This window comes from Scyliorhinus torazame, chromosome 22 (genome assembly GCF_047496885.1).
Source record: "Scyliorhinus torazame isolate Kashiwa2021f chromosome 22, sScyTor2.1, whole genome shotgun sequence".
Classification (NCBI taxonomy): Eukaryota; Metazoa; Chordata; class Chondrichthyes; order Carcharhiniformes; family Scyliorhinidae; genus Scyliorhinus; species Scyliorhinus torazame.
Genome location: NC_092728.1, coordinates 37,863,082 through 37,890,275, shown reverse-complemented (window position 1 = coordinate 37,890,275; position 27,194 = coordinate 37,863,082). Strand labels below are relative to the sequence as shown.

The following is a 27,194-nucleotide window of genomic DNA, read 5'->3' as shown; positions in this document are numbered from 1 at the left end:
TTTACTGAAGTCTCGCCCTCTCTCTCCGCGCTCTTTACTGAAGTCTCGCCCTCTCTCTCCCTCCATGCTCTTTACTGAAGTCTCGCCCTCTCTCCGCGCTCTTTACTGAAGTCCCGCCCTCTCTCTCTCCACGCTCTTTACTGATGTCTCGCCCTCTCTCCGCGCTCTTTACTGAAGTCTCACCCTCTCTCTCCGCGCTCTTTACTGAAGTCTCGCCCACTCCCCACGTTCTTTACTGAAGTCTCGCCCTCCCTCTCCGTGCTCTTTACTGAAGTCTCGCCCGCTCTCTCTGTGCTCTTTACTGAAGTCTCGCCTTCTATGCGCTCTTTACTTAAGTCTCGCCCTCTCTCTCTCCGCGCTCTTTACTGAAGTCTCGCCCTCTCCCTCTCTCCGCACTCTTTACTGAAGTCTCGCCCTCTCTCTCTCCACGTTCTTTACTGAAGTCTCGCCCTCTCCCTCCACGCTCTTTACTGAAGTCTCGCCCTCTCCCTCTCTCCGCACTCTTTACTGAAGTCTCGCCCTCTCTCTCTCCACGTTCTTTACTGAAGTCTCGCCCTCTCTCTCCGTGCTCTTTACTGAAGTCTCGCCCTCTCTCCGCGCTCTTTCCTGAAGTCTCGACCTCTCTCTCTCTCCACGTTCTTTACTGAAGTCTCGCCCACTCTCTCTCTCCACGTTCTTTACTGAAGTCTCGCCCTCTCTCTCTACACGCTCTGTACTGAAGTCTCGCCCTTTCTCCACGTTCTTTACTGAAGTCTCGCCCTCTCTCTCTCCACGCTCTTTACTGAAGTCTCGCCCTCTCTCTCCCTCCATGCTCTTTACTGAAGTCTCGCCCTCTCTCCGCGCTCTTTACTGAAGTCACGCCCTCTCTCTCTCTCCACGCTCTTTACTGAAGTCTCAACCTCTCTCCGCGCTCTTTACTGAAGTCTCGCCCTCTCTCTCCCTCCATGCTCTTTACTGAAGTCTCGCCCTCACTCTCCACGCTCTTTACTGAAGTCTCGCCCTCTCTCTCTCCACGCTCTTTTCTGAAGTCTCGCCCTCTCTCTCCGCGCTCTTTCCTGAAGTCTCGACCTCTCTCTCTCTCCACGTTCTTTACTGAAGTTTCGCCCACTCTCTCTCCACGTTCTTTACTGAAGTCTCGCCCTCTCTCTCTCCGCGCTCTTTACTGAAGTCTCGCCCTCTCTCTCTACACGCTCTGTACTGAAGTCTCGCCCTTTCTCCACGTTCTTTACTGAAGTCTCGCCCTCTCTCTCTCCACGCTCTTTACTGAAGTCTCGCCCTCTCTCTCCGTGCTCTTTACTGAAGTCTCGCCCTCTCTCTCTCTCCACGTTCTTTACTGAAGTCTTGCCCTCTCTCTCCCCGCGCTCTTTACTGAAGTCTCGCCCTCTCTCCACATTCTTTACTGAAGTCTCGCCCTCTCTCTCTCTCGGCGCTCTTTAATGAAGTCTCGCCCTCTCTTCACGCTCTTTACTGAAGTCTCGCCCTCTCTCTCCGCGCTCTTTACTGAAGTCTCGCCCTCTCTCTCCCTCCATGCTCTTTACTGAAGTCTCGCCCTCTCTCCGCGCTCTTTACTGAAGTCCCGCCCTCTCTCTCTCCACGCTCTTTACTGATGTCTCGCCCTCTCTCCGCGCTCTTTACTGAAGTCTCGCCCTCACTCTCTGCTCTCTTTACTGAAGTCTCGCCCTCTCTCCGCGCTCTTTACTGAAGTCTCGCCCTCTCTCTCCCTCCATGCTCTTTACTGAAGTTTTGCCCTCTCTCTCCACGCTCTTTACTGAAGTCTCGCCCTCTCTCTCTGCTCTCTTTACTGAAGTCTCGCCCTCTCTCACCCTCCATGCTCTTTACTGAAGTCTCGCCCTCTCTCCGCGTTCTTTACTGAAGTCTCGCCCTCTCTCTCTGCACTCTTTACTGAAGTCTTGCCCTCTCTCTCTGCGCTCTTTACTGAAGTCTCGCCCTCTCTCTCTGCACTCTTTACTGAAGTCTCGCCCTCTCTCCGCGCTCTTTACTGAAGTCCCGCCCTCTCTCTCTCCACGCTCTTTACTGATGTCTCGCCCTCTCTCCGCGCTCTTTACTGAAGTCTCACCCTCTCTCTCCGCGCTCTTTACTGAAGTCTCGCCCTCTCCCCACGTTCTTTACTGAAGTCTCGCCCTCCCTCTCCGCGCTCTTTACTGAAGTCTCGCCCGCTCTCTCTGTGCTCTTTACTGAAGTCTCGCCTTCTCTGCGCTCTTTACTTAAGTCTCGCCCTCTCTCTCTCCGCGCTCTTTACTGAAGTCTCGCCCTCTCCCTCTCTCCGCACTCTTTACTGAAGTCTCGCCCTCTCTCTCTCCACGTTCTTTACTGAAGTCTCGCCCTCTCCCTCCACGCTCTTTACTGAAGTCTCGCCCTCTCCCTCTCTCCGCACTCTTTACTGAAGTCTCGCCCTCTCTCTCTCCACTTTCTTTACTGAAGTCTCGCCCTCTCTCTCCGTGCTCTTTACTGAAGTCTCGCCCTCTCTCTCCGCGCTCTTTCCTGAAGTCTCGACCTCTCTCTCTCTCCACGTTCTTTACTGAAGTCTCGCCCACTCTCTCTCTCCACGTTCTTTACTGAAGTCTCGCCCTCTCTCTCTACACGCTCTGTACTGAAGTCTCGCCCTTTCTCCACGTTCTTTACTGAAGTCTCGCCCTCTCTCTCTCCACGCTCTTTACTGAAGTCTCGCCCTTTCTCTCCGTGCTCTTTACTGAAGTCTCGCCCTCTCTCTCTCTCCACGCTCTTTACTGAAGTCTCGCCCTCTCTCTCTGCTCTCTTTATTGAAGTCTCACCCTCTCTCACCCTCCATGCTCTTTACTGAAGTCTCGCCCTCTCTCCGCGTTCTTTACTGAAGTCTCGCCCTCTCTCTGCACTCTTTACTGAAGTCTTGCCCTCTCTCTCTGCGCTCTTTACTGAAGTCTCGCCCTCTCTCTCTGCACTCTTTACTGAAGTCTCGCCCTCTCTCTCCGCGCTCTTTACTGAAGTCTCGCCCTCTCTCTCCCTCCATGCTCTTTACTGAAGTCTTGCCCTCTCTCCGCGCTCTTTACTGAAGTCCCGCCCTCTCTCTCTCCACGCTCTTTACTGATGTCTCGCCCTCTCTCCGCGCTCTTTACTGAAGTCTCACCCTCTCTCTCCGCGCTCTTTACTGAAGTCTCGCCCTCTCCCCACGTTCTTTACTGAAGTCTCGCCCTCCCTCTCCGCGCTCTTTACTGAAGTCTTGCCCGCTCTCTCTGTGCTCTTTACTGAAGTCTCGCCCTCTCCCTCTCTCCGCACTCTTTACTGAAGTCTCGCCCTCTCTCTCTCCACGTTCTTTACTGAAGTCTCGCCCTCTCCCTCCACGCTCTTTACTGAAGTCTCGCCCTCTCCCTCTCTCCGCACTCTTTACTGAAGTCTCGCCCTCTCTCTCTCCACGTTCTTTACTGAAGTCTCGCCCTCTCTCTCCGTGCTCTTTACTGAAGTCTCGCCCTCTCTCTCCGCGCTCTTTCCTGAAGTCTCGACCTCTCTCTCTCTCCACGTTCTTTACTGAAGTCTCGCCCACTCTCTCTCTCCACGTTCTTTACTGAAGTCTTGCCCTCTCTCTCTACACGCTCTGTACTGAAGTCTCGCCCTTTCTCCACGTTCTTTACTGAAGTCTCGCCCTCTCTCTCTCCACGCTCTTTACTGAAGTCTCGCCCTCTCTCTCCGTGCTCTTTACTGAAGTCTCGCCCTCTCCCTCTCTCCGCACTCTTTACTGAAGTCTCGCCCTCTCTCTCTCCACGTTCTTTACTGAAGTCTCGCCCTCTCTCTCCGTGCTCTTTACTGAAGTCTCGCCCTCTCTCTCCGCGCTCTTTCCTGAAGTCTCGACCTCTCTCTCTCTCCACGTTCTTTACTGAAGTCTCGCCCACTCTCTCTCTCCACGTTCTTTACTGAAGTCTCGCCCTCTCTCTCTACACGCTCTGTACTGAAGTCTCGCCCTTTCTCCACGTTCTTGACTGAAGTCTCGCCCTCTCTCTCTCCACGCTCTTTACTGAAGTCTCGCCCTCTCTCTCCGTGCTCTTTACTGAAGTCTCGCCCTCTCTCTCTCTCCACGTTCTTTACTGAAGTCTTGCCCTCTCTCTCCCCGCGCTCTTTACTGAAGTCACGCCCTCTCTCCACATTCTTTACTGAAGTCTCGCCCTCTCTCTCTCTCGGCGCTCTTTAATGAAGTCTCGCCCTCTCTTCACGCTCTTTACTGAAGTCTCGCCCTCTCTCTCTCTCCACGCTCTTTACTGAAATCTCGCCCTCTCTCTCTCTCCGCGCTCTTTACTGAAGTCTCGCCCTCTCTCCGCGCTCTTTACTGAAGTCTCGCCCTCTCTCTCTCCACGCTCTTTACTGAAGTCTCGCCCTCTCTCTCCGTGCTCTTTACTGAAGTCTCGCCCTCTCTCTCTCTCCACGTTCTTTACTGAAGTCTTGCCCTCTCTCTCCCCGCGCTCTTTACTGAAGTCACGCCCTCTCTCCACATTCTTTACTGAAGTCTCGCCCTCTCTCTCTCTCGGCGCTCTTTAATGAAGTCTCGCCCTCTCTTCACGCTCTTTACTGAAGTCTCGCCCTCTCTCTCTCTCCACGCTCTTTACTGAAATCTCGCCCTCTCTCTCTCTCCGCGCTCTTTACTGAAGTCTCGCCCTCTCTCCGCGCTCTTTACTGAAGTCTCGCCCTCTCTCTTTACTGAAGTCTCGCCCTCTCTATCTCTCCACGCTCTTTACTGAAGTCTCGCCGTATCTCTGCGCTCTTCACTGAACTCTTGCCCTCTCTCTCGCACCATGCTCTTTACTGAAGTCTTGCCGTCTTTCTGCGCTCTTCACTGAAGTCTTGCCCTCTCTCACCCTCCATGCTCTTTATTGAAGCATCGCCCTCTCTCCACGCTCTTTACTGAAGTCTCGCCCTCTCTCTCCACGGTCTTTACTGAAGTCTCGCCCTCTCTCTCTGCGCTCTTTACTGAAGTCTCGCCCTCTCTCTCTGCGCTCTTTACTGAAGTCTAGCCCTCTCTCTCTCTTCGCGCTCTTTACTGAAGTCTCGCCCTCTCTCTCCCTCCATGCTCTTTACTGAAGTCTCGCCCTCTCTCCGCGCTCTTTACTGAAGTCACGCCCTCTCTCTCTCTCCACGCTCTTTACTGAAGTCTCAACCTCTCTCCGCGCTCTTTACTGAAGTCTCGCCCTCTCTCTCCCTCCATGCTCTTTACTGAAGTCTCGCCCTCACTCTCCACGCTCTTTACTGAAGTCTCGCCCTCTCTCTCTGCGCCCTTTACTGAAGTCTCGCCCTCTCTCTCTGCGCTCTTTACTAAAGTCTCGCCCTCTCTCTCCCACCATACACTTTACTGAAGTCTCACCCTCTCTCCGCGCTCCTTACTGAAGTTTCGCCCTCTCTCTCCCTCCATGCTCTTTACTGAAGTCTCGCCCTCTATCTCTCTCCGTGCTCTTTACTGAAGTCTCGCCCTCTCTCTCTGCGCTCTTTACTGAAGTCTCGCCCTCTCTCTCTCTCCACGCTCTTTACTGAAGTCTCGCCCTCTCTCGCCCTCCATGCTCTTTACTGAAGTCTCGTCCTCTCTACACGCTCTTTACTGAAGTCTCGCCCTCTCTCTCTGCACTCTTTACTGAAGTCTCGCCCTCTCTCTCTCTGCGCTCTTTACTGAAGTCTCGCCCTCTCTCTCCACGCTCTTTACTGAAGTCTCGCCCTCTCTCTCTCCACGTTCTTTACTGAAGTCTCGCCCTCTCCCTCCACGCTCTTTACTGAAGTCTCGCCCTCTCCCTCTCTCCGCACTCTTTACTGAAGTCTCGCCCTCTCTCTCTCCACGTTCTTTACTGAAGTCTCGCCCTCTCTCTCCGTGCTCTTTACTGAAGTCTCGCCCTCTCTCTCCGCGCTCTTTCCTGAAGTCTCGACCTCTCTCTCTCTCCACGTTCTTTACTGAAGTCTCGCCCACTCTCTCTCTCCACGTTCTTTACTGAAGTCTTGCCCTCTCTCTCTACACGCTCTGTACTGAAGTCTCGCCCTTTCTCCACGTTCTTTACTGAAGTCTCGCCCTCTCTCTCTCCACGCTCTTTACTGAAGTCTCGCCCTCTCTCTCCGTGCTCTTTACTGAAGTCTCGCCCTCTCCCTCTCTCCGCACTCTTTACTGAAGTCTCGCCCTCTCTCTCTCCACGTTCTTTACTGAAGTCTCGCCCTCTCTCTCCGTGCTCTTTACTGAAGTCTCGCCCTCTCTCTCCGCGCTCTTTCCTGAAGTCTCGACCTCTCTCTCTCTCCACGTTCTTTACTGAAGTCTCGCCCACTCTCTCTCTCCACGTTCTTTACTGAAGTCTCGCCCTCTCTCTCTACACGCTCTGTACTGAAGTCTCGCCCTTTCTCCACGTTCTTGACTGAAGTCTCGCCCTCTCTCTCTCCACGCTCTTTACTGAAGTCTCGCCCTCTCTCTCCGTGCTCTTTACTGAAGTCTCGCCCTCTCTCTCTCTCCACGTTCTTTACTGAAGTCTTGCCCTCTCTCTCCCCGCGCTCTTTACTGAAGTCACGCCCTCTCTCCACATTCTTTACTGAAGTCTCGCCCTCTCTCTCTCTCGGCGCTCTTTAATGAAGTCTCGCCCTCTCTTCACGCTCTTTACTGAAGTCTCGCCCTCTCTCTCTCTCCACGCTCTTTACTGAAATCTCGCCCTCTCTCTCTCTCCGCGCTCTTTACTGAAGTCTCGCCCTCTCTCCGCGCTCTTTACTGAAGTCTCGCCCTCTCTCTCTCCACGCTCTTTACTGAAGTCTCGCCCTCTCTCTCCGTGCTCTTTACTGAAGTCTCGCCCTCTCTCTCTCTCCACGTTCTTTACTGAAGTCTTGCCCTCTCTCTCCCCGCGCTCTTTACTGAAGTCACGCCCTCTCTCCACATTCTTTACTGAAGTCTCGCCCTCTCTCTCTCTCGGCGCTCTTTAATGAAGTCTCGCCCTCTCTTCACGCTCTTTACTGAAGTCTCGCCCTCTCTCTCTCTCCACGCTCTTTACTGAAATCTCGCCCTCTCTCTCTCTCCGCGCTCTTTACTGAAGTCTCGCCCTCTCTCCGCGCTCTTTACTGAAGTCTCGCCCTCTCTCTTTACTGAAGTCTCGCCCTCTCTATCTCTCCACGCTCTTTACTGAAGTCTCGCCGTATCTCTGCGCTCTTCACTGAACTCTTGCCCTCTCTCTCGCACCATGCTCTTTACTGAAGTCTTGCCGTCTTTCTGCGCTCTTCACTGAAGTCTTGCCCTCTCTCACCCTCCATGCTCTTTATTGAAGCATCGCCCTCTCTCCACGCTCTTTACTGAAGTCTCGCCCTCTCTCTCCACGGTCTTTACTGAAGTCTCGCCCTCTCTCTCTGCGCTCTTTACTGAAGTCTCGCCCTCTCTCTCTGCGCTCTTTACTGAAGTCTAGCCCTCTCTCTCTCTTCGCGCTCTTTACTGAAGTCTCGCCCTCTCTCTCCCTCCATGCTCTTTACTGAAGTCTCGCCCTCTCTCCGCGCTCTTTACTGAAGTCACGCCCTCTCTCTCTCTCCACGCTCTTTACTGAAGTCTCAACCTCTCTCCGCGCTCTTTACTGAAGTCTCGCCCTCTCTCTCCCTCCATGCTCTTTACTGAAGTCTCGCCCTCACTCTCCACGCTCTTTACTGAAGTCTCGCCCTCTCTCTCTGCGCCCTTTACTGAAGTCTCGCCCTCTCTCTCTGCGCTCTTTACTAAAGTCTCGCCCTCTCTCTCCCACCATACACTTTACTGAAGTCTCACCCTCTCTCCGCGCTCCTTACTGAAGTTTCGCCCTCTCTCTCCCTCCATGCTCTTTACTGAAGTCTCGCCCTCTATCTCTCTCCGTGCTCTTTACTGAAGTCTCGCCCTCTCTCTCTGCGCTCTTTACTGAAGTCTCGCCCTCTCTCTCTCTCCACGCTCTTTACTGAAGTCTCGCCCTCTCTCGCCCTCCATGCTCTTTACTGAAGTCTCGTCCTCTCTACACGCTCTTTACTGAAGTCTCGCCCTCTCTCTCTGCACTCTTTACTGAAGTCTCGCCCTCTCTCTCTCTGCGCTCTTTACTGAAGTCTCGCCCTCTCTCTCCACGCTCTTTACTGAAGTCTCGCCCTCTCTCTCTCCACGCTCTTTACTGAAGTCTCGCCCTCTCTCTCCACGTTCTTTACTGAAGTCTCGCCCTCTCTCTCTGCGCTCTTTACTGAAGTCTCACCCTCTCTCTCTGCGCTCTTTACTGAAGTCTCGCCCTCTCTCTCTACGCTCTTTATTGAAGTCTCGCCCTCTCTCCCTCCGCGCTCTTTATTGAAGTCTCGCCCTCTCCGTGCTCTTTATTGAAGTCTCGCCCACTCTCTCTCCACGCTCTTTATTGAAGTCTCGCCCTCTCTCTCTCCGCGCTCTTTCATGAAGTCTCGCCCTCTCTCTCCACGCTCTTTACTGAAGTCTCGCCCTCTCTCTCTCCGCGCTCTTTACTGAAGTCTCGCCCTCTCTCTCTCCGTGCTCTTTACTGAAGTCTCACCCTCTCTCTCCCCGCGCTCTTTACTGAAGTCTCGCCCTCTCTCTCCGCGCTCTTTACTGAAGTCTCACCCTCGCTCTCCCCGCGCTCTTTACTGAAGTCTCGCCCTCTCTCTCCACGCTCTTTACTGAAGTCATGCCCTCTCTCTCTCCGTGCTCTTTACTTCAGTCTCGCCCTCTCTCTCCGTGCTCTTTACTGAAGTCTCGCTCTCTCTGCGCTCTTTACTGAAGTCTCGCCCTCTCTCTCTCCACGCTCTTTACTGAAGTCTCGCCCGCTCTCTCTCCGCGCTCTTTACTGAAGTCTCGCCCTCTCTCTCTCCGTGCTCTTCACTGAAGTCTCGCCCTCTCTCTCTCCGCGCTCTTTATATATATCACACACATAGCGAAACACACACCCCTGCATATATATATATATATATATATATAAATAAATACACATACCCACACACAGAGTCCCGCATATACACACACACATATCAACACACACACACACACAATCACAAAATATTAGTGCTGAGGAGGCTCTCTGGCCCATCGAGTCTGCACCTACAGATGAAAAACACCTGATGAGCCTACCTAATCCCATTTGCCAGCACGTAGTCTATAGCCTTGAATGTTATGACATGCCAAGTGCTCATCCAGGTACTTTTTAAAAGGATGTGAGGCAACCTGCCTCTCCCACCTTCCCAGGTAGTGCATTCCAGACCATCTGGGTAAAAGGTTTTTCCTCAAATCTCCCCTAAACTTCCTGACCCTCACCTTGAACTTGTGTCCCTCTCATAACCGACCCTTCAACTAAGGGAAACAGCTTCTCTTTCCATGCCCCACATAATCTTGTACATCTCGATCAGGCCGCCCCTCAGTCTTCTCTGCAGCAGAGAAAACAACCTAAGCCTATCCAACCTCTCTTCATAAATTAAATGTTCCATCTTACGCTACATCCTGGTGAATCGCCTTTAGTGTAATCACATCCTTCCTATAATGTGGCGACAGAATTGCACACATTATTCCTGACATAGATATGTCAGAAATAAACGAATGACTAGGGTAAGAGTAGGGCCAGTCAAGGACAGTAGTGGGAAGTTGTGCGTGGAGTCCGAGGAGATAGGAGAGGTGCTAAATGAATATTTTTCGTCAGTATTCACACAGGAAAAAGACAATGTTGACAAGGAGAATACTGAGATTCAGGCTACTAGACTAGAAGGGCTTGAGGTTCATAAGGAGGAGGTGTTAGCAATTCTTGAAAGTGTGAAAATAGATAAATCAGCTGGGCCGGATGGGATTTATCCTAGGATTCTCTGGGAAGCTAGGGAGGAGATTGCTGAGCCTTTGGCTTTGATCTTTATGTCATCTTTGTCTACAGGAATAGTGCCAGAAGACTGGAGGATAGCAAATGTTGTCCCCTTGTTCAAGAAGGGGAGTAGAGACAACCCCGGTAACTATAGACCAGTGAACCTTACTTCTGTTGTGGGCAAAATCTTGGAAAGGTTTATAAGAGATAGGATGTATAATCATCTGGAAAGGAATAATTTGATTAGAGATAGTCAACACGGTTTTGTGAAGGGTAGGTCATGCCTCACAAACCTTATTGAGTTCTTTGAGAAGGTGACCAAACAGGTGGATGAGGGTAAAGCAGTTGATGTGGTGTATATGGATTTCAGTAAAGCGTTTGATAAGGTTCCCCAAGGTAGGCTACTGCAGATATTACGGAGGCATGGGATTCAGGGTGATTTAGCAGTTTGGATCAGAAATTGGCTAGCTGGAAGAAGACAAAGGGTGGTGGTTGATGGGAAATTCAGACTGGAGTCCTGTACCACAAGGATCTGTTTTGGGGCCACTGCTGTTTGTCATTTTTATAAATGACCTGGAGGAGGGCATAGAAGGGTGGGTGAGTAAATTTGCAGATGACACTAAAGTCAGTGGAGTTGTGGACAGTGCGGAAGGATGTTACAAGTTACAGAGGGACATAGATAAGCTGCAGCGCTGGGCTGAGAGGTGGCAAATGGAGTTTAATGCAGAAAAGTGTGAGGTGATTCATTTTGGAAGGAATAACAGGAAGACAGAGTACTGGGCTAATGGTAAGATTCTTGGCAGTGTGGATGAGCAGAGAGATCTCGGTGTCCATGTACATAGATCCCTGAAAGTTGCCACCCAGGTTGAGAGGGTTGTTAAGAAAGCGTTCGGTGTGTTAGCTTTTATTGGTAGAGGGATTGAGTTTCGGAGCCATGAGGTCATGTTTCAGCTGTACAAAATCTGGAGTATTGTGTGCAATTCTGGTCGCCGCATTATAGAAAGGATGTGGAAGCATTGGAAAGGGTGCAGAGGAGGTTTACAAGAATGTTGCCTGGAGGGAAGATCTTATGAGGAAAGGCTGAGGGACTTGAGACTGTTTTCGTTAGAGAGAAGAAGGTTAAGAGGTGACTTAATTGAGGCATACAGGATGATCAGAGAATTTGGATAGGGTGGACAGTGAGAGACTTTTTCCTCGGATGGTGATGTCTAGCACGAGGGGACATAGCTTTAAATTGAGGGGAGATAGATATAGGACAGATGTGCCTGCAACAGTAGTGGACTTGCCAACGCTAAGGGCATTCAAATGGCCATTGGATAGACATATGGACGATAAGGGAATAGTGTAGATGGGCTTTAGAGTGGTTTCACAGGTCGGCGCAACATCGAGGGCCGAAGGGCCTGTACTGCGCTGTAATGTTCTATGTTCTAGCTGTGTCCTCATCAAAGGTCTATGGTGATCTTCAGGTTAAATCACCACCAGTCAGCTCTACCCCCTCATTAATGGGCATCATATGTAGACCCCCCAAACTGCAGTGGTGATATTGGGAGTGGCATTAAGCAGGGAAATAAAGACGCATGTGACAAAGGAACATCTAGAATTATGGGTGTTTTTAACCTGCATATAGATTGGGCAAATCAAATTAGCCACAATACTGTAGAGGAACTCCTGGAGTGTATGCGGGATGGTTTTCTGGATCAATACGTTGAGGAACCAACTGGAGAGCAGGCCATCGCAGACTGGGTACTGTGTAATGAGAAGGGAATCATTGGCAATCTAGTTGTGCGCAACCCCTTGGGGATGAACGACCCTAATGCGATAGAATTTTTCATCAAGATGGAAGTGAAGTAGTTGATTCTGAGACTAGGGTCTTGAATGTTAATAAAGGAAACTACGATGGTATGAGGCGCAAGCCCAGTCGATCTAGTCTTTCTTCATATGTCAGTCCTGCCATCCCAGGAATTATTCTGCTGAACCTTCACTAGACACCCTCAATAGCAAGAATGTCCTTCCTCAAAAGAGGAGACCACAACTGCACACAATACTCAAGGTGTGGCCTCACTAATTCCCTGTATTACTGCAGCAAGACATGCCTACTCCTGTACTCAAATCCTCTCGCTAGGAAGGCCAGCATGCAATTAGCTTTCCTCACCGCCTGCTGTACTTGCATGCCAACCTTCAGTGAATGTTCCACCATGACACCCAGGTCTTGTTGCATCTCCTCTTTTCCTAAACTGGTACCATTCAGATAATAAAAACTTCTCTCGCACATCTCCTCTAAACTTTGCCCCTTGCACCTTAAACCTATGTCTCCTAATAATTGACTCTTCCACCTTGGGAAAAAGCTTCTGACTATCCACTCTGTCTATGCCCCTCATAATTTTGTATACTTCTATTAGGTTGCCCCTCAACCTCCATCGTTCCAGTGAGAACAAACCAAGTTTATCCAACCTCTCCTCTTAGTTAATGCCCTCCATACCAGGCACAATCCTGGTAAACCTCTTCTACACCCTCTCCAAAGCCTCCACATCCTTCTGGTAGTGTGGCGACCAGAATTGAACACTATACTCCAAGTGTGGCCTAAGGTTCTATACATCTTCAGCGTGACTTGCCAACTTTTATACTCAATGCCCCAGCCGATGAAGGCAAGCATGCCGTGTGCCTTCTTCACTACCTTCTCCACCTGTGTTGCCATTTTCAATGACCTATAGACCTGTACATCCAGATCCCTCTGCCTGTCAACACTCTTAAGAGATCTGCCATTTACTGCATATTTCCCCCGTGTTAGACCTTCTAAAATGCATTACCTCACATTTGTCTGGATTAAACTCCATCTGCCACCTCTCCACCCAAGTCGCCAACTGATCCATATCCTGCTGTATCTTCTGACAGTCCTCATCACTATCCACAATTCCAACAAACTTTGAATGGCCTGCAAATTTACTAATCAGACCAGTTATATTTTACCAGATGCTGTCAGACTTGCTAAGATTTTCCAGTAATTTCTGTTTTTGGTTTAGATTCCAGCATCCGCAGTAATTTGCTTTATATAGATATATATACATATGTCGAGCCTGCTCCACCATTCAATATGATCATTCCAATAATCAGGATTTTGGCTCCATGGTGAAAGTGGAATAGATTTGAGGGGGTAACAGGTTCAGCAAAGTTGTAATGTGTACTGACCTGATAGGCCTTGTTTAACCAGAGCACTGAGCAAGACGTCATGTTGCCGATCCAGTGCAGGTTCCCAGAGATCAGATGCGTTTCATTCAGCCAACAGCCAAAGACATCGTAGGGTTTGTTCCTCACTCGGGATAGTAACGTGAAGTCATCTGAAATGAAAGAAGAAAAGAGCAGAGTACCCAGTGTGGCAGGAATAAACAGGTGTCACAGAATTAGACACAGGAGAGACGAGACAGTCGTTCCCCATTGCTCTGCAAATATTTCATTTTCAAATGGTCATCTGTGAAAGTTATTCCAGAATCTGCACCCTGCTCTGTTTGAGTGAGCACATCACTGCTGCTCCAACAGAGACAAAGAAAGACTTGCATTTCAATAGCCCCTTTCACATCCCCAGGGTATCGAAAAGCACTATACAGTCAATGAGACAGGGCAGGAGGTTTGCAGGGGATGTGAGGAAAAACCTTGTAACCCAGAGGGTCGTGGAAGTTCGCTACCTGAAAGGGTGGTGGAGGCAGAGGCCTTATTAACATTTTAAAAGTATTTAGATGCGCCCTTGCGGTGCCAGGGAATACAAGGCTATGGGGCGTGTGCTGGGATTGGGATTAGAATAGTCAAGTGGTTGTTTTTGACCGGCGCAGACGTGATGGGCGGAAGGGCCTTTTCTTTGCTGTATGATTCTATGACTCCAGTGCGACAGTTTTGAAATGTAGTCATTGTTGTAATGTGTGAAACTCAACAGCTAGTTTGAGCACAGTAACATCCAAAAAAGAACAATCTGATACTGAGACGATAATCTGTGCAACAGTAACAGTGACAGACCCGCCCCACCAGTACTGTACCCCAGTGTTATACAGTGACAGACCCATCCCCACCAGTACTGTACCCCAGTGTTATACAGTGACAGACCCGCCCCACCAGTACAGTATCCCAGTGTTATACAGTGACAGACCCGCCCCACCAGTACTGTACCCCAGTGTTACACAGTGACAGACCCGTCCCCACCAGTACTGTACCCCAGTGTAATACAGTGACAGACCCATCCCCACCAGTACTGTACCCCAGTGTTATACAGTGACAGACCCGTCCCCACCAGTACTGTACACCAGTGTTATACAGTGACAGACCCGTCCCCACCAGTACTGTACCCCAGTGTTATACAGTGACAGACCCGTCCCCACCAGTACTGTACCCCAGTGTTATACAGTGACAGACCCGCCCCACCAGTACTGTATCCCAGTGTTATACAGTGACAGACCCGTCCCCACCAGTACTGTACCCCAGTGTTATACACTGACAGACCCGTCCCCACCAGTACTGTATCCCAGTGTTATACAGTGACAGACCCGTCCCCACCAGTACTGTACCCCAGTGTTATACAGTGACAGACCCGTCCCCACCAGTACTGTACCCCAGTGTTATACAGTGACAGACCCGTCCCCACCTGTACTGTACCCCAGTGTTATACAGTGACAGACCCGTACCCACCAGTACTGTACCCCAGTGTTATACACTGACAGACCCGTCCCCACCAGTACTGTATCCCAGTGTTATACAGTGACAGACCCGTCCCCACCAGTACTGTATCCCAGTGTTATACAGTGACAGACCCGTCCCCACCAGTACTGTACCCCAGTGTTATACAGTGACAGACCCGTCCCCACCAGTACTGTACCCCAGTGTTATACAGTGACAGACCCGCCCCACCAGTACTGTATCCCAGTGTTATACAGTGACAGACCCGTCCCCACCAGTACTGTACCCCAGTGTTATACACTGACAGACCCGTCCCCACCAGTACTGTACCACAGTGTTATAGAGTGACAAACCCGTCCCCACCAGTACTGTACACCAGTGTTATACAGTGATAGACCCATCCCCACCAGTACTGTACCCCAGTGTTATACAGTGACAGACCCATCCCCACCAGTACTGTACCACAGTGTTATAGAGTGACAAACCCGTCCCCACCAGTACTGTATCCCAGTGTTATACAGTGACAGACCCATCCCCACCAGTACTGTATCCCAGTGTTATACAGTGACAGACCCATCCCCACCAGTACTGTACCCCAGTGTTATACAGTGACAGACCCATCCCCACCAGTACTGTACCCCAGTGTTATACAGTGACAGACCCTTCCCCACCAGTACTGTATCCCAGTGTTATACAGTGACAGACCCATCCCCACCAGTACTGTACACCAGTGTTATACAGTGACAGACCCATCCCCACCAGTACTGTATCCCAGTGTTCTACAGTGACAGACCCATCCCCACCAGTACTGTACCCCAGTGTTATACAGTGACAGACCCATCCCCACCAGTACTGTACCCCAGTGTTATACAGTGACAGACCCGTCCCCACCAGTACTGTACCCCAGCGTTATACAGTGACAGACCCGTCCCCACCAGTACTGTACCCCAGCATTATTATAGTGATAGACCTGTCCCCACCAGTACTGTATCCCAGTGTTATAGTGACAGACCTGTCCCCACCAGTACTGTATCCCAGTGTTATACAGTGACAGACCTGTCCCCACCAGTACTGTACCGCAGTTTTATACAGTGACAGACCTGACCCCACCAGTACAGTACCCCAGTGTTATACAGTGACAAACCTGTCCCCACCAGTACTGTACCCGAGTGTTATACAGTGACAGAACCGTCCATACCAGTACTGTACCCCAGTGTTACACAGAGACAGCCTGTCCACACCAGTACTGTACCCCAGTGTTATACAGTGACAGAACCGTCCACACAAGTACTGTACCCCAGTGTTATACAGTGACAGCCTGTCCACACTAGTACTGTACCCCAGTGTTATACAGTGACAGCCTGTCCCCACCAGTACTGTATCCCAGTGTTATACAGTGACAGCCTGTCCCCACCAGTACTGTATCCCAGTGTTATACAGTGACAGACCCATCCCCACCAGGACTGTACCCCAGTGTTATACAGTGACAGACCCATCCCCACCAGGACTGTACCCCAGTGTTATACAGTGACAGCCTGTCCCCACCAGTACTGTATCCCAGTGTTGTACAGTGACAGACCCATCCCCACCAGTACTGTACCCCAGTGTTATACAGTGACAGACCCATCCCCACCAGGACTGTACCCCAGTGTTATACAGTGACAGCCTGTCCCCACCAGTACTGTATCCCAGTGTTGTACAGTGACAGACCCATCCCCACCAGTACTGTACCCCAGTGTTATACAGTGACAGCCTGTCCCCACCAGTACTGTACCCCAGTGTTATACAGTGACAGACCCGTCCCCACCAGTACTGTACCCCAGTGTTATACAGTGACAGACCCGTCCCCACCAGTATTGTATCCCAGTGTTGTACAGTGACAGACCCATCCCCACCAGTACTGTACCCCAGTGTTATACAGTGACAGCCTGTCCCCACCAGTACTGTACCCCAGTGTTATACAGTGACAGCCTGTCCCCACCAGTACTGTACCCCAGTGTTATACAGTGACAGACCCGTCCCCACCAGTACTGTACCCCAGTGTTATACAGTGACAGACCCGTCCCCACCAGTATTGTATCCCAGTGTTGTACAGTGACAGACCCATCCCCACCAGTACTGTACCCCAGTGTTATACAGTGACAGACCCGTCCCCACCAGTACAGTACCCCAGTGTTATACAGTGACAGACCCGTCCCCACCAGTATTGTATCCCAGTGTTGTACAGTGACAGACCCATCCCCACCAGTATTGTATCCCAGTGTTGTACAGTGACAGACCCGTCCCCACCAGTACTGTACCCCAGTGTTATACAGTGACAGACCCATCCCCACCAGTACTGTATCCCAGTGTTGTACAGTGACAGACCCATCCCCACCAGTACTGTACCCCAGTGTTATACAGTGACAGCCTGTCCCCACCAGTACTGTACCCCAGTGTTATACAGTGACAGACCCGTCCCCAACAGTACTGTACCCCAGTGTTATACAGTGACAGACCCGTCCCCACCAGTATTGTATCCCAGTGTTGTACAGTGACAGACCCATCCCCACCAGTACTGTACCCCAGTGTTATACAGTGACAGCCTGTCCCCACCAGTACTGTACCCCAGTGTAACAGTGACAGACCCATCACCACCAGTACTGTACCCCTCTTATACAGAGACAGACCCGTCCACACCAGTACCCCTGGTGTGGACGGGTATAGTGTTTCATACATCTTTGAAAGTTGCCACTCAAGTGGATAGAGCTGTGAAGAAGGCCTATGGTGTGCTCGCGTTCATTAACAGAGGGATTGAATTTAAGAGCCGTGAGGTGATGATGCAGCTGTACAAAACTTTGGTAAGGCCACATTTGGAGTACTGTGTACAGTTCTGGTCGCCTCATTTTAGGAAGGATGTGGAAGCTCTGGAAAAGGTGCAAAGAAGATTTACCAGGATGTTGCCTGGAATGGAGAGTAGGTCTTACGAGGAAAGGTTGAGGGTGCTAGGCCTTTTGTCATTAGAGCGGAGAAGGATGAGGGGCGACTTGATAGAGGTTTATAAGATGATCAGGGGAATAGATAGAGTAGACAGATACTTTTTCCCCAGGTGGAACACACCATTACAAGGGGACATAAATTTAAGGTGAAAGGTGGAAGATATAGGAGGGATATCAGAGGTAGGTTCTTTACCCAGAGAGTAGTGGGGGCATGGAATGCACTGCCTGTGGAAGTAGTTGAGTCGGAAACATTAGAGACCTTCAAGCAGCTGTTGGATAGGTACATGGATTACGGGAAAATGATATAGTGTAGATTTATTTGTTCTTAAGGGCAGCACGGTAGCATTGTGGATAGCACAATTGCTTCACAGATCCATGGTCCCAGGTTCGATTCCGGCTTGGGTCATTGTCTGTGCGGAGTCTGCACGTCCTCCCCGTGTCTGCGTGGGTTTCCTCCGGGTGCTCCGGTTTCCTCCCACAATCCAAAGATGTGCGGGTTCGGTGAATTGGCCAATGATAAATTGCCCTTAATGTCCAAATTGCCCTTGGTGTTGGGTGGAGGTGTTGGGTTTGGGTGGGGTGCTCTTTCCGAGAGCTGGTGCAGACTCAGGGGGCCGAATGGCCTCCTTCTGCACTGTAGATTCAATGATAATCTATGATTAATCTAGGACAAAGGTTCGGCACAACATCGTGGGCCGAAGGGCCTGTTCTGTGCTGTATTTTCTATGTTCTATGTTCTATGAAGGCCTATGGTGTGCTCGCGTTCATTAACAGAGGGATTGAATTTAAGAGCAGTGAGGTGATGATGCAGCTGTACAAAACTTTGGTAAGGCCACATTTGGAGTACTGTGTACAGTTCTGGTCGCCTCATTTTAGGAAGGATGTGGAAGCTCTGGAAAAGGTGCAAAGAAGATTTACCAGGATGTTGCCTGGAATGGAGAGTAGGTCTTACGAGGAAAGGTTGAGGGTGCTAGGCCTTTTGTCATTAGAGCAGAGAAGGATGAGGGGCGACTTGATAGAGGTTTATAAGATGATCAGGGGAATAGATAGAGTAGACAGTCAGAGACTTTTTCCCCAGGTGGAACACACCATTACAAGGGGACATAAATTTAAGGTGAAAGGTGGAAGATATAGGAGGGATATCAGAGGTAGGTTCTTTACCCAGAGAGTAGTGGGGGCATGGAATGCACTGCCTGTGGAAGTAGTTGAGTCGGAAACATTAGTGACCTTCAAGCAGCTGTTGGATAGGTACATGGATTACGGGAAAATTATATAGTGTAGATTTATTTGTTCTTAAGGGCAGCACGGTAGCATTGTGGATAGCACAATTGCTTCACAGATCCATGGTCCCAGGTTCGATTTCGGCTTGGGTCAATGTCTGTGCGGAGTCTGCACGTCCTCCCCGTGTCTGCGTGGGTTTCCTCCGGGTGCTCCGGTTTCCTCCCACAGTCCAAAGATGTGCGGGTTAGGTGAATTGGCCAATGATAAATTGCCCTTAATGTCCAAATTGCCCTTGATGTTGGGTGGAGGTGTTGAGTTTGGGTAGGGTGCTCTTTCCAAGAGCTGGTGCAGACTCAGGGGGCCGAATGGCCTCCTTCTGCACTGTAGATTCAATGATAATCTATGATTAATCTAGGACAAAGGTTCGGCACAACATCGTGGGCCGAAGGGCCTGTTCTGTGCTGTATTTTCTATGTTCTATGTACCGTACCCCAGTGTTATAGTGACAGACCCGTCCTCACCAGTACTGTACCCTAGTGTTACACAGTGACAGACCTGACCCTACTAGTCCTGTCAAAAGAATGATAACATATCTCAGTAAATTAGCACCAACAAATCCGTCTGCAAAAATCTGCAATTTTGCTTCCCCGAACTGAGCTTCATTAACAGAAAAATTACACATTTAGTGTTAAATAGTTTCTCATTTAAAATTGCAGCAAACCGCACTTACAAATGCCCAGTACATAACTAGAAAACAAAATACTGTAGATTCTGGAAATTTGAAATCAAACAAAATGCTGGAAGCATTTTGCCACATCGGTGGAGAGAGAAGTATCGGGAAGTATAGAGCAGTGAGCCTAACGCCGGTAGTAGGGAAGTTGCTGGACTATCAAGAATTTCACAGCACATCATTTGGAAAGCATCAGTATAATCAGACAAAGTCAGCATGGATTTACGAAAGGGAACTCATGCCTGACAAATTTACTGGAATTCTTTGAAGATGTAACGAGTAGAGTTAACCAGCGAAAATCAGTGGATGTGGTTTATTTAGACTTTCAGAAGGTTTTCGAACAACGTCTCACATAACAGATTACTACGTAGAGTTAAAGCACATGGGATTGCGAGTAGTGTCTTGATTATCATAGATTATCATAGAATTTACAGTGCAGAAGGAGGCCATTCGGCCCATCGAGTCTGCATCGGCTCTTGGAAAGAGCACCCTACCCAAGATCAACATCTGCACCCTATCCCCATAACCCAGTAACCCCACCCAACACTAAGGGCAATTTTGGACACTAAGGGCAATTTATCATGGCCAATCCACCTAACCTGCACATCTTTGGACTGCGGGAGGAAACCGGAGCACCCGGAGGAAACCCATGCACACACGGGGAGGATGTGCAGACTCCGCACAGACAGTGACCCAAGCCGGAATCGAACCTGGGACCCTGGAGCTGTGAAGCAATTGTGCTATCCACAATGCTACCGTGCTGCCCTAAGATGGATAGAAAGCTGGTTAGCAGACATAAGTCAAAGAGTTGGAATAAATGGGTCTTTTTCCAATTGGCAGGCAGTGACTAGTGGGGTACTGCAGGGATCTGTGCTCGGACCACAACTGTTCACATTATATATTAATGATTTGGACGAGGGAATTCTATGTATTCTCTTCAAATTTGCAGATGATGCAAAGTTGTGTGGGAGGATGTGCTGTGAGGAGGATGCGGAGATGCTTCAGCGGGATTTGGACAGGCTGAGTTTGTGGGCACATGCATGGCAGATGCAGTATAATGTGGATAAATGTGAAGTTATCCACTTTGGTAGCAAAAATAGGAAGGCAGATTATTATTTGAATGGGTGTACATTGAGAAAGGTGGATACTCAGCAAGACCTTGGTGTCCTTGTGCATCAGTTGCTGAAAGTAAGCATGTAGGTACAGCAGGCAGTAAAGAAAGCAAATGGTATGTTTGCCTACATAGCGAGGAATAGGGATGTTTTACTGCAATTCTATTGGGCGTTGGTGAGGCCACACCTGGAGCATTGTGTGCAGTTTTGATCTCCTTATCTGAGGAAGAATGTTCTGGTTATGGAGGGAGTGCAGAGAAAGTCTACCAGGCTGATTCCTGGGATGGCAGGACTGGAATATGAGGAGAGACTATGTCGATTAGGATTATATTCATTGGAGTTTAGAAGAGTGAGATCTTAAAGAAACGTATAGAATTCTAACAGGATTATGACAGGGTAGATTCAGAAAGAATGTTCCTGATGGTGGGGAGTCCAGAACTAGCGGTCATAGCTTGAAGGTAAACCTTTTAGGACTGTAGTGAGGAGAAATTTCTTCACCCAGAGAGTGGTGAATCTCTGGAATGCACTGCCACAGAAAGTAGTTGAGGCCAAAACATTGTGTAATTTCAGATATAGCACTTGGGGCTAAAAGGATCAAGGGATATGGGGGGGAAGACGGGATCACAGTATTGAATTTGATGATCAGCTATGATCATAATGGATGGCGGAACAGTCTCGAAGGACAAAGGAAGCTTAGTCCCCCCCTCCTCCCCAACCCACGTTTGCATCAATGGCTCCGAAGTGGAGATGGTCGATAGCTTTAAGTTCTTGGGGGTCACCATCACCAACAGTCTGACCTGCTCCACTCACGTTGATGCAACAGTCAAGAAAGCCCAACAACGTCTCTACTTCCTACGGAAGCTAAAGATATTCGGCATGTCTGCATCGACTCTCACAAACTTCTACAGATGTGCCATAGAGACCATCCTATCCGGCTGCATCACAGCCTGGTATGGCAACCTCTCAGCCCAAGAGCGCAAGAAACTGCAGAGTATGGTGAACTCAGCCCAATGCATCACACAAGCTTGCCACCCGCAAATCGATTCTGTCTGCACCTCCGGCTGCCTCAGGAAGGCAGACATCATTATCAGAGAACCCTCCCACCCAGGTTTTGCCTTCTTCCAGACCCTTCCATCAGGCAAAAGATATAGAAGTCTGAAGACCCGCACATCGAGACATAGAAACAGTTTCTTCCCCACAGTTACTGGACTCCTCAACGACTCCCCCTCGGACTGATCTGTTCCCTGTAAGACACTATTCACTACGCCCTATGCTGCTCTTGCTCATGTATTTGCTTTGGTTGGCCCTTTGTTCCGCACTGTAACCAATCACTGTTTGTCGATGTACCATTTGTCAATGTTCTCTGTCGTTGGAAAGATTTGAATATCTCCTTAAATAACCGCCGCTGCTCCTCAACTGCTTCTTTTTCGTCTTCCTGCCCAGTCCACTCGGACCAAATCTGTCCTCATGCCAACATAATTACCATTTTGTTTAACTCCAGAAAGTAAGTGTAGGACTCCTGACCCTCAAACCAAATGTAAAATTCTATCATGCTATGATCACTTGCCTGGCACTTGTGTGGCACGAATGTTACTTGCCATTTGTCAGCCCAAGCCTGGATATTGTCCAGGTCTTGCTGCATTTGGACATGGGCTGCTTCATTATCTGAGGAGTTGAGAATTATGCTGAACATTGCGCAATCATCTGCAAACATCCCACCTCTGTGCAATCATCTGCAAACATCCCACCTCTAACCTGATGATAGAAGGAGGGTCATTGATGAAGCAGCAAGATGGCTGGGCCTAGGACACTATCCTTAGGAACTCCTGCAGTGATGTCCCGGGACTGAGATGATTGACCTCCGACCACAACAGCCATCTTCCTTTGTGCCAGGTATGACCCCCAACCAATGAAGGTTTCCCCCCCTAATTTTCACTGACTCCAGTTTGCTCGGGTTCCTTGATGCCATACTCGGTCAAATGCTGCCTTGATGGCAAGACAAGTCACTCTCACCTCATCTCTGGCATTCAACTCTTTCCACCACATCCGAACGAACACTGTAATGAGGTCAATGAGCAGGTTATTGTTGAGTAATTGTTGCTTGATAGCAGTGTTGGTGACCCCTTCCATCACTTTGCTGATGACAGAGAGTATACTGGTAATTGGCTGGGTTGGATTTGATCTGCTTTTTGTGTACAGGACATACTTGGACCATTTTGCACATTGCCGGGTAGATGCCAGTGTTGTAGCTGTTCTGGGATTTCCTCCTCTCCCAGACTTTGAAAATAAGTGCAAGCTGGGACTATTTCTGGGTCCTGACTGTATTCAAGTCATTAATTGCTTAAAAACTATTCAACATGAACTGCAATATTGGATAGACTTTTGATAATTATAGAAACTTCGAAAATAGGAGCAGGAGACCATTTGGCCCTTCATAGATACATAGAAGATAAGAGCAGGAGGAGGCCTTTTGGCCCTTCGAGCCTGCTCCGCCATTCATCACGATCATGGCTAATCATCCAACTCAATAGCCTAATCCTGCTTTCTCCCCATAGCCTTTGATCCCATTCTCCCCAAGTGCTATGTCCAGCCGTCTCTTAAATATATTCAAAGTTTTGGCATCAACTACTTTCTGTGGTAATGAATTCCACAGGCTCACCACTCTTTGTGTGAAGAAATGTCTCCTTATCTCGGTCCGAAATGGTTTACCCTGAATCCTCAGGCTGTGACCCCTGGTTCTGAACACCCCCACCATCAGGAACATTCTTCCTGCATCTACCCTGTCTAGTCCTGTTAGAATTTTATAAGTCTCTATGAGATCCCCCCCTCATTCGTCTGAACTCTAACAAGAACAATCCCAACCCTGTCAATCTCTCCTCATATATCAGTCCCGCCATCTCAGTAATCAGTCTGGTAAACCTTCGCTGCACTCCCTCCATAGCAAGAACATCATTCCTCAGATAAAGAGACCAAAACTGAACACACTATTCTAGATGTGGCTTCACCAAGGTCCTGTATAATTGCAGCAAGACATCCCCGACCATGTACATAGAACATAGAAAATACAGCACAGAACAGGCCCTTCGGCCCACGATGTTGTGCCGAACCTTTGTCCTAGATTAATCATAGATTATCATTGAATTTACAGTGCAGAAGGAGGCCATTCGGCCCCCCGAGTCTGCACCTGCTCTTGGAAAGAGCACCCTACCCAAACTCAACACCTCCACCCAACACCAAGGGCAATTTTGGACACTAAGGGCAATTTATCATGGCCAATCCACCTACCCTGCACATCTTTGGACTGTGGGAGGAAACCGGAGCACCCGGAGGAAACCCACGCAGACACGGGGAGGACATGCAGACTCCGCACAGACAGTGACCCAAGCCGGAATCGAACCTGGGACCCTGGAGCTGTGAAGCAATTGTGCTATCCACAATGCTACCATGCTGCCCCGTGTACTCGAATATGAAGGCAAGCATACCATTCGCCTTTTTCACTGTCTGCTGCACCTGCACGCACACTTTCAGCAACTGTTATACGAGGACACCCAGATCCCGCTGCACATTCCCCTCTCAATCTGTAGCCATTCAGATAATAATCTGCCTTCCTGTTTTTGCTACCAAAGTGGACAACCTCACATTAATCCAAATGATACTGCACTTGCCCACTCACTCAGCCTGTCGAAATCACGCTGAAAGACTTGGCTGATCTTTCTGTCTCCTGTGATTTGCACTGGCACCTGCTTAATTTTTGTATGTTTCCCGGTCTTAAGACAGTTCCTTGTTAATATAATGAAAAAGCTTTCAAATGTTTCAAATAGATCAAGTTCTTCTAAATGTTGTTCCTCCCATAAGGGCTAGAAATAGGGTTTTGTGGTTTTATTTGGGGGTGGGTTGAGGGCTGTGGGACCGACCGGCAGCACCCAGGCAGATTGAGGTGGAGGAGGCTTTGCAACTTTCAAATTCCCATTTTATCTGCATCACATTAGCCTTGGCCCAAGGCAGTTCCGGTGCTGCACCCTCTCTGTCTGATCTGCCTGTCAACGCGGTGCACAATCAAGGGGGATCTGGACAGGGCTCGGGAGGGGCACTCTGTATTGGCACTGGTACAGCTCAGTAGATCTCCCTGGAGCCAGTCTATTCGGATGTCGTGTCCAGTTCTGTTGAATTAGAGACAGCGACAGGCTTTCAGTACAGGCCTGTGGACATGGGTCATCTGCCACCTGTGCAGTGGTGCGGTGCTGCGAGCTGAGATGAGTTCTCCATCTTGTGTGGCCCCCTGAAAAAAACAGCTTCTTCCCCGCTGTTACCAGACTCCGAAACGACCCTCTCATGGACTGATGGATTTGTGGGCTGATCTGATCTCTTCACACATCAACTCTACTGAGTAGTACTACACTCCTGTATGCTTCACCCAATGCCTATTTACATTGTGTATTTTATGTTTGCCCTATTATGTATTTTCTTTTCAAGTACGGAATGATCTGTTTGAACTGCATGCAGAACAATACTTTTCACTGTACCTCGGTATACGTGACAATAAACCAATCCAACCCAATCCCCACCTCTCCCTCTCAGATCTTGGTCCCCATCAGTTCCACCCCCACCACCCCCCTCCCCCGCCATTTACACTTTAATGAACTTGAAGCCACCAAAAGGTCTACCACCGTATTTTCAAGGATATATATTTCTGCCTCCGTTCTATTTTTAAATTAAATTTTCATCCATTGGTTACCATTTTCAGTCCTATTGACCAGATACCAGGTCTGAAAGAGAGTTAATTATGGTCACTGGTTGCATGAATGTTTCTTGTATTCAGTTGAATACAGAAGATTACGGGTGACGTAACCAAGGCATTTAAAAGAACTCAAGTATTCAACAGGTTCTCTTTGTCTCGTGGTGTCCTCTGATAGGGAAGTCCAGACCAAGGGGATAAGAATGAGAGTTTACTCCATATTGAGATGTGCAACCCTGATAGGGTGGTGGAAATCTGGGAAATCTCCCCATGTGGAGATCTTTGTTGAGTGAGGGAATGTGGAAAATGGTTCAGAGGCAGGTAAAAGGAGTTGAGGAATACATCAGCCTTGATCTAAGTCAAAGGGATATCATGCTCTGAGGGCTGAAAGGCCTTCATCTGTTCCCATATTGGCCATTTTATTCTGTTCCATCGCCAACCCCCACTGCTTCTGAAGCAACTCATTAACATTGTGCAGGAAGAGACAGAGTGAGGTACCTAAATTGAAGACTGCAATTTCACCAGAAGACGAGCTGTGAGGCCCAATGTAGACTCCAGAAACCAGGAGGAGAGTGTCCTCAGCATTGAACTGGGAGAACTGGGTATAGCTCCAATTGTAGGGCCGCATGTTAGCACTATGCAACACGGAAATCTCCAAATCATTGTTCCACACCTGAAATAAACAGTGAACATCATCATTGACCAAATCTTCAAGTGCAGCAGCAACACCGACAGATTGAGCTCAGACATCCAAAGGTTTATAAACATGTGCTAATTGAACAGATGGTGGATATCATGCGAACTACATGTGTTAAACAAAAGTAAATGTGAAATTGTTCACAATAGACACTATCAGACAGCATGTGAACGGAGGAAATAGAGGTTATCAAATCAGAGTGAGAGAGACCGTTTCCTCACAGAGAGAGAGGTCATAACCTCACAGAGAGTGAGAGAGGTCGTATCCTCACACAGAGAGAGTGAGGTCTTATCCTCACACAGAGTGAGAGAGGCCGTATCCTAACAGAGAAAGAGAGGTTGTAGCTTTCACAGAGTGAGAGAGGTCGTATCCTCACAGAGAGAGAGAGAGAGAGAGAGAGAGAGAGAGAGAGAGAGAGAGAGAGGTTGTATCTTCACACAGAGAGAGGTCATATTCTCACACAGAGAGTGAGAGAGGTCGTATCCTCACCCATAGCGAGAGAGGTTGTATCCTCAGAGAGAGAGAAAGGTTGTATCGTCACAGAGAGAGAGAGTGAGGTCGTATCCTCACAGAGAGAGCTCGTATCCTCACACAGAGAGAGAGGTTGTAGCTTGGTACAGAGTGAGAGGTTGTATCCTCACACAGAGAGAGAGAGAGGGAGAGAGTGGACGTATATTCACACTGAGTGAGAGAGATTGTATCCTCAGAGAGAGAGAGAGCTTGTATCCTCAAACAGAGTGAGACAGGTCGTATCCTCAGAGAGAGAGAGAGGTCGTACCATCACAGAGAGGGAGCGGTGTCGTATCCTCACAGTGTGAGAGAGGTTGAATCCTCACAGAGAGTGAGAGGTCGTATCCTCACAGAGAGAGAGAGAGAGGTCATATCCTCACAGAGCCAGAGGGGTTGTATCCTCACACAGAGACAGAGAGGTTGTATCCTCACACAGATTGAGAGAGGTCGTATCTTCGCACAGAGTGAGAGAGGTCGTATCTTCACAGAGAGAGAGAGAGAGAGCTTGTATCCTCACAGAGAGAGAGAGGTCGTATCCTCACAGAGAGAGAGAGGTCGTATCCTCACAAAGAGAGAGATAGGTCGTATCCTCACACAGATTGAGAGTGGTCGTATCTTCGCACAGAGTGAGAGAAGTCGTATCCTAACAGAGAAACAGAGGTTGTAGCTTTGCACAGAGAGAGAGAGGTCTTATCTTCACAGAGAGAGCTTGTATCCTCACACAGAGTGAGAGAGGTCGTATCCTCACAGAGAGAGAGAGGTTGTAGCTTGGTACA

At 49.2% G+C, this 27,194-nt stretch overlaps 1 protein-coding gene across 4 annotated transcripts in view; it reads right to left on the bottom strand.

Annotated features, from left to right (window-relative positions):
* fbxw5 (F-box and WD repeat domain containing 5) overlaps window positions 1-27,194 on the bottom strand; it is a 273,144-nt gene that overhangs the window by 164,824 nt on the left and 81,126 nt on the right. For all 4 annotated transcript variants that reach the window (XM_072488065.1, XM_072488066.1, XM_072488064.1 and 1 more), the window contains exons 4-5: window positions 25,710-25,884; window positions 12,963-13,111 (exon numbers count right to left, since the gene is read on the bottom strand). In XM_072488065.1, coding sequence (XP_072344166.1) covers window positions 12,963-13,111; window positions 25,710-25,884 — 324 coding nt within the window. The remainder of the gene's footprint in view (window positions 1-12,962; window positions 13,112-25,709; window positions 25,885-27,194) is intronic.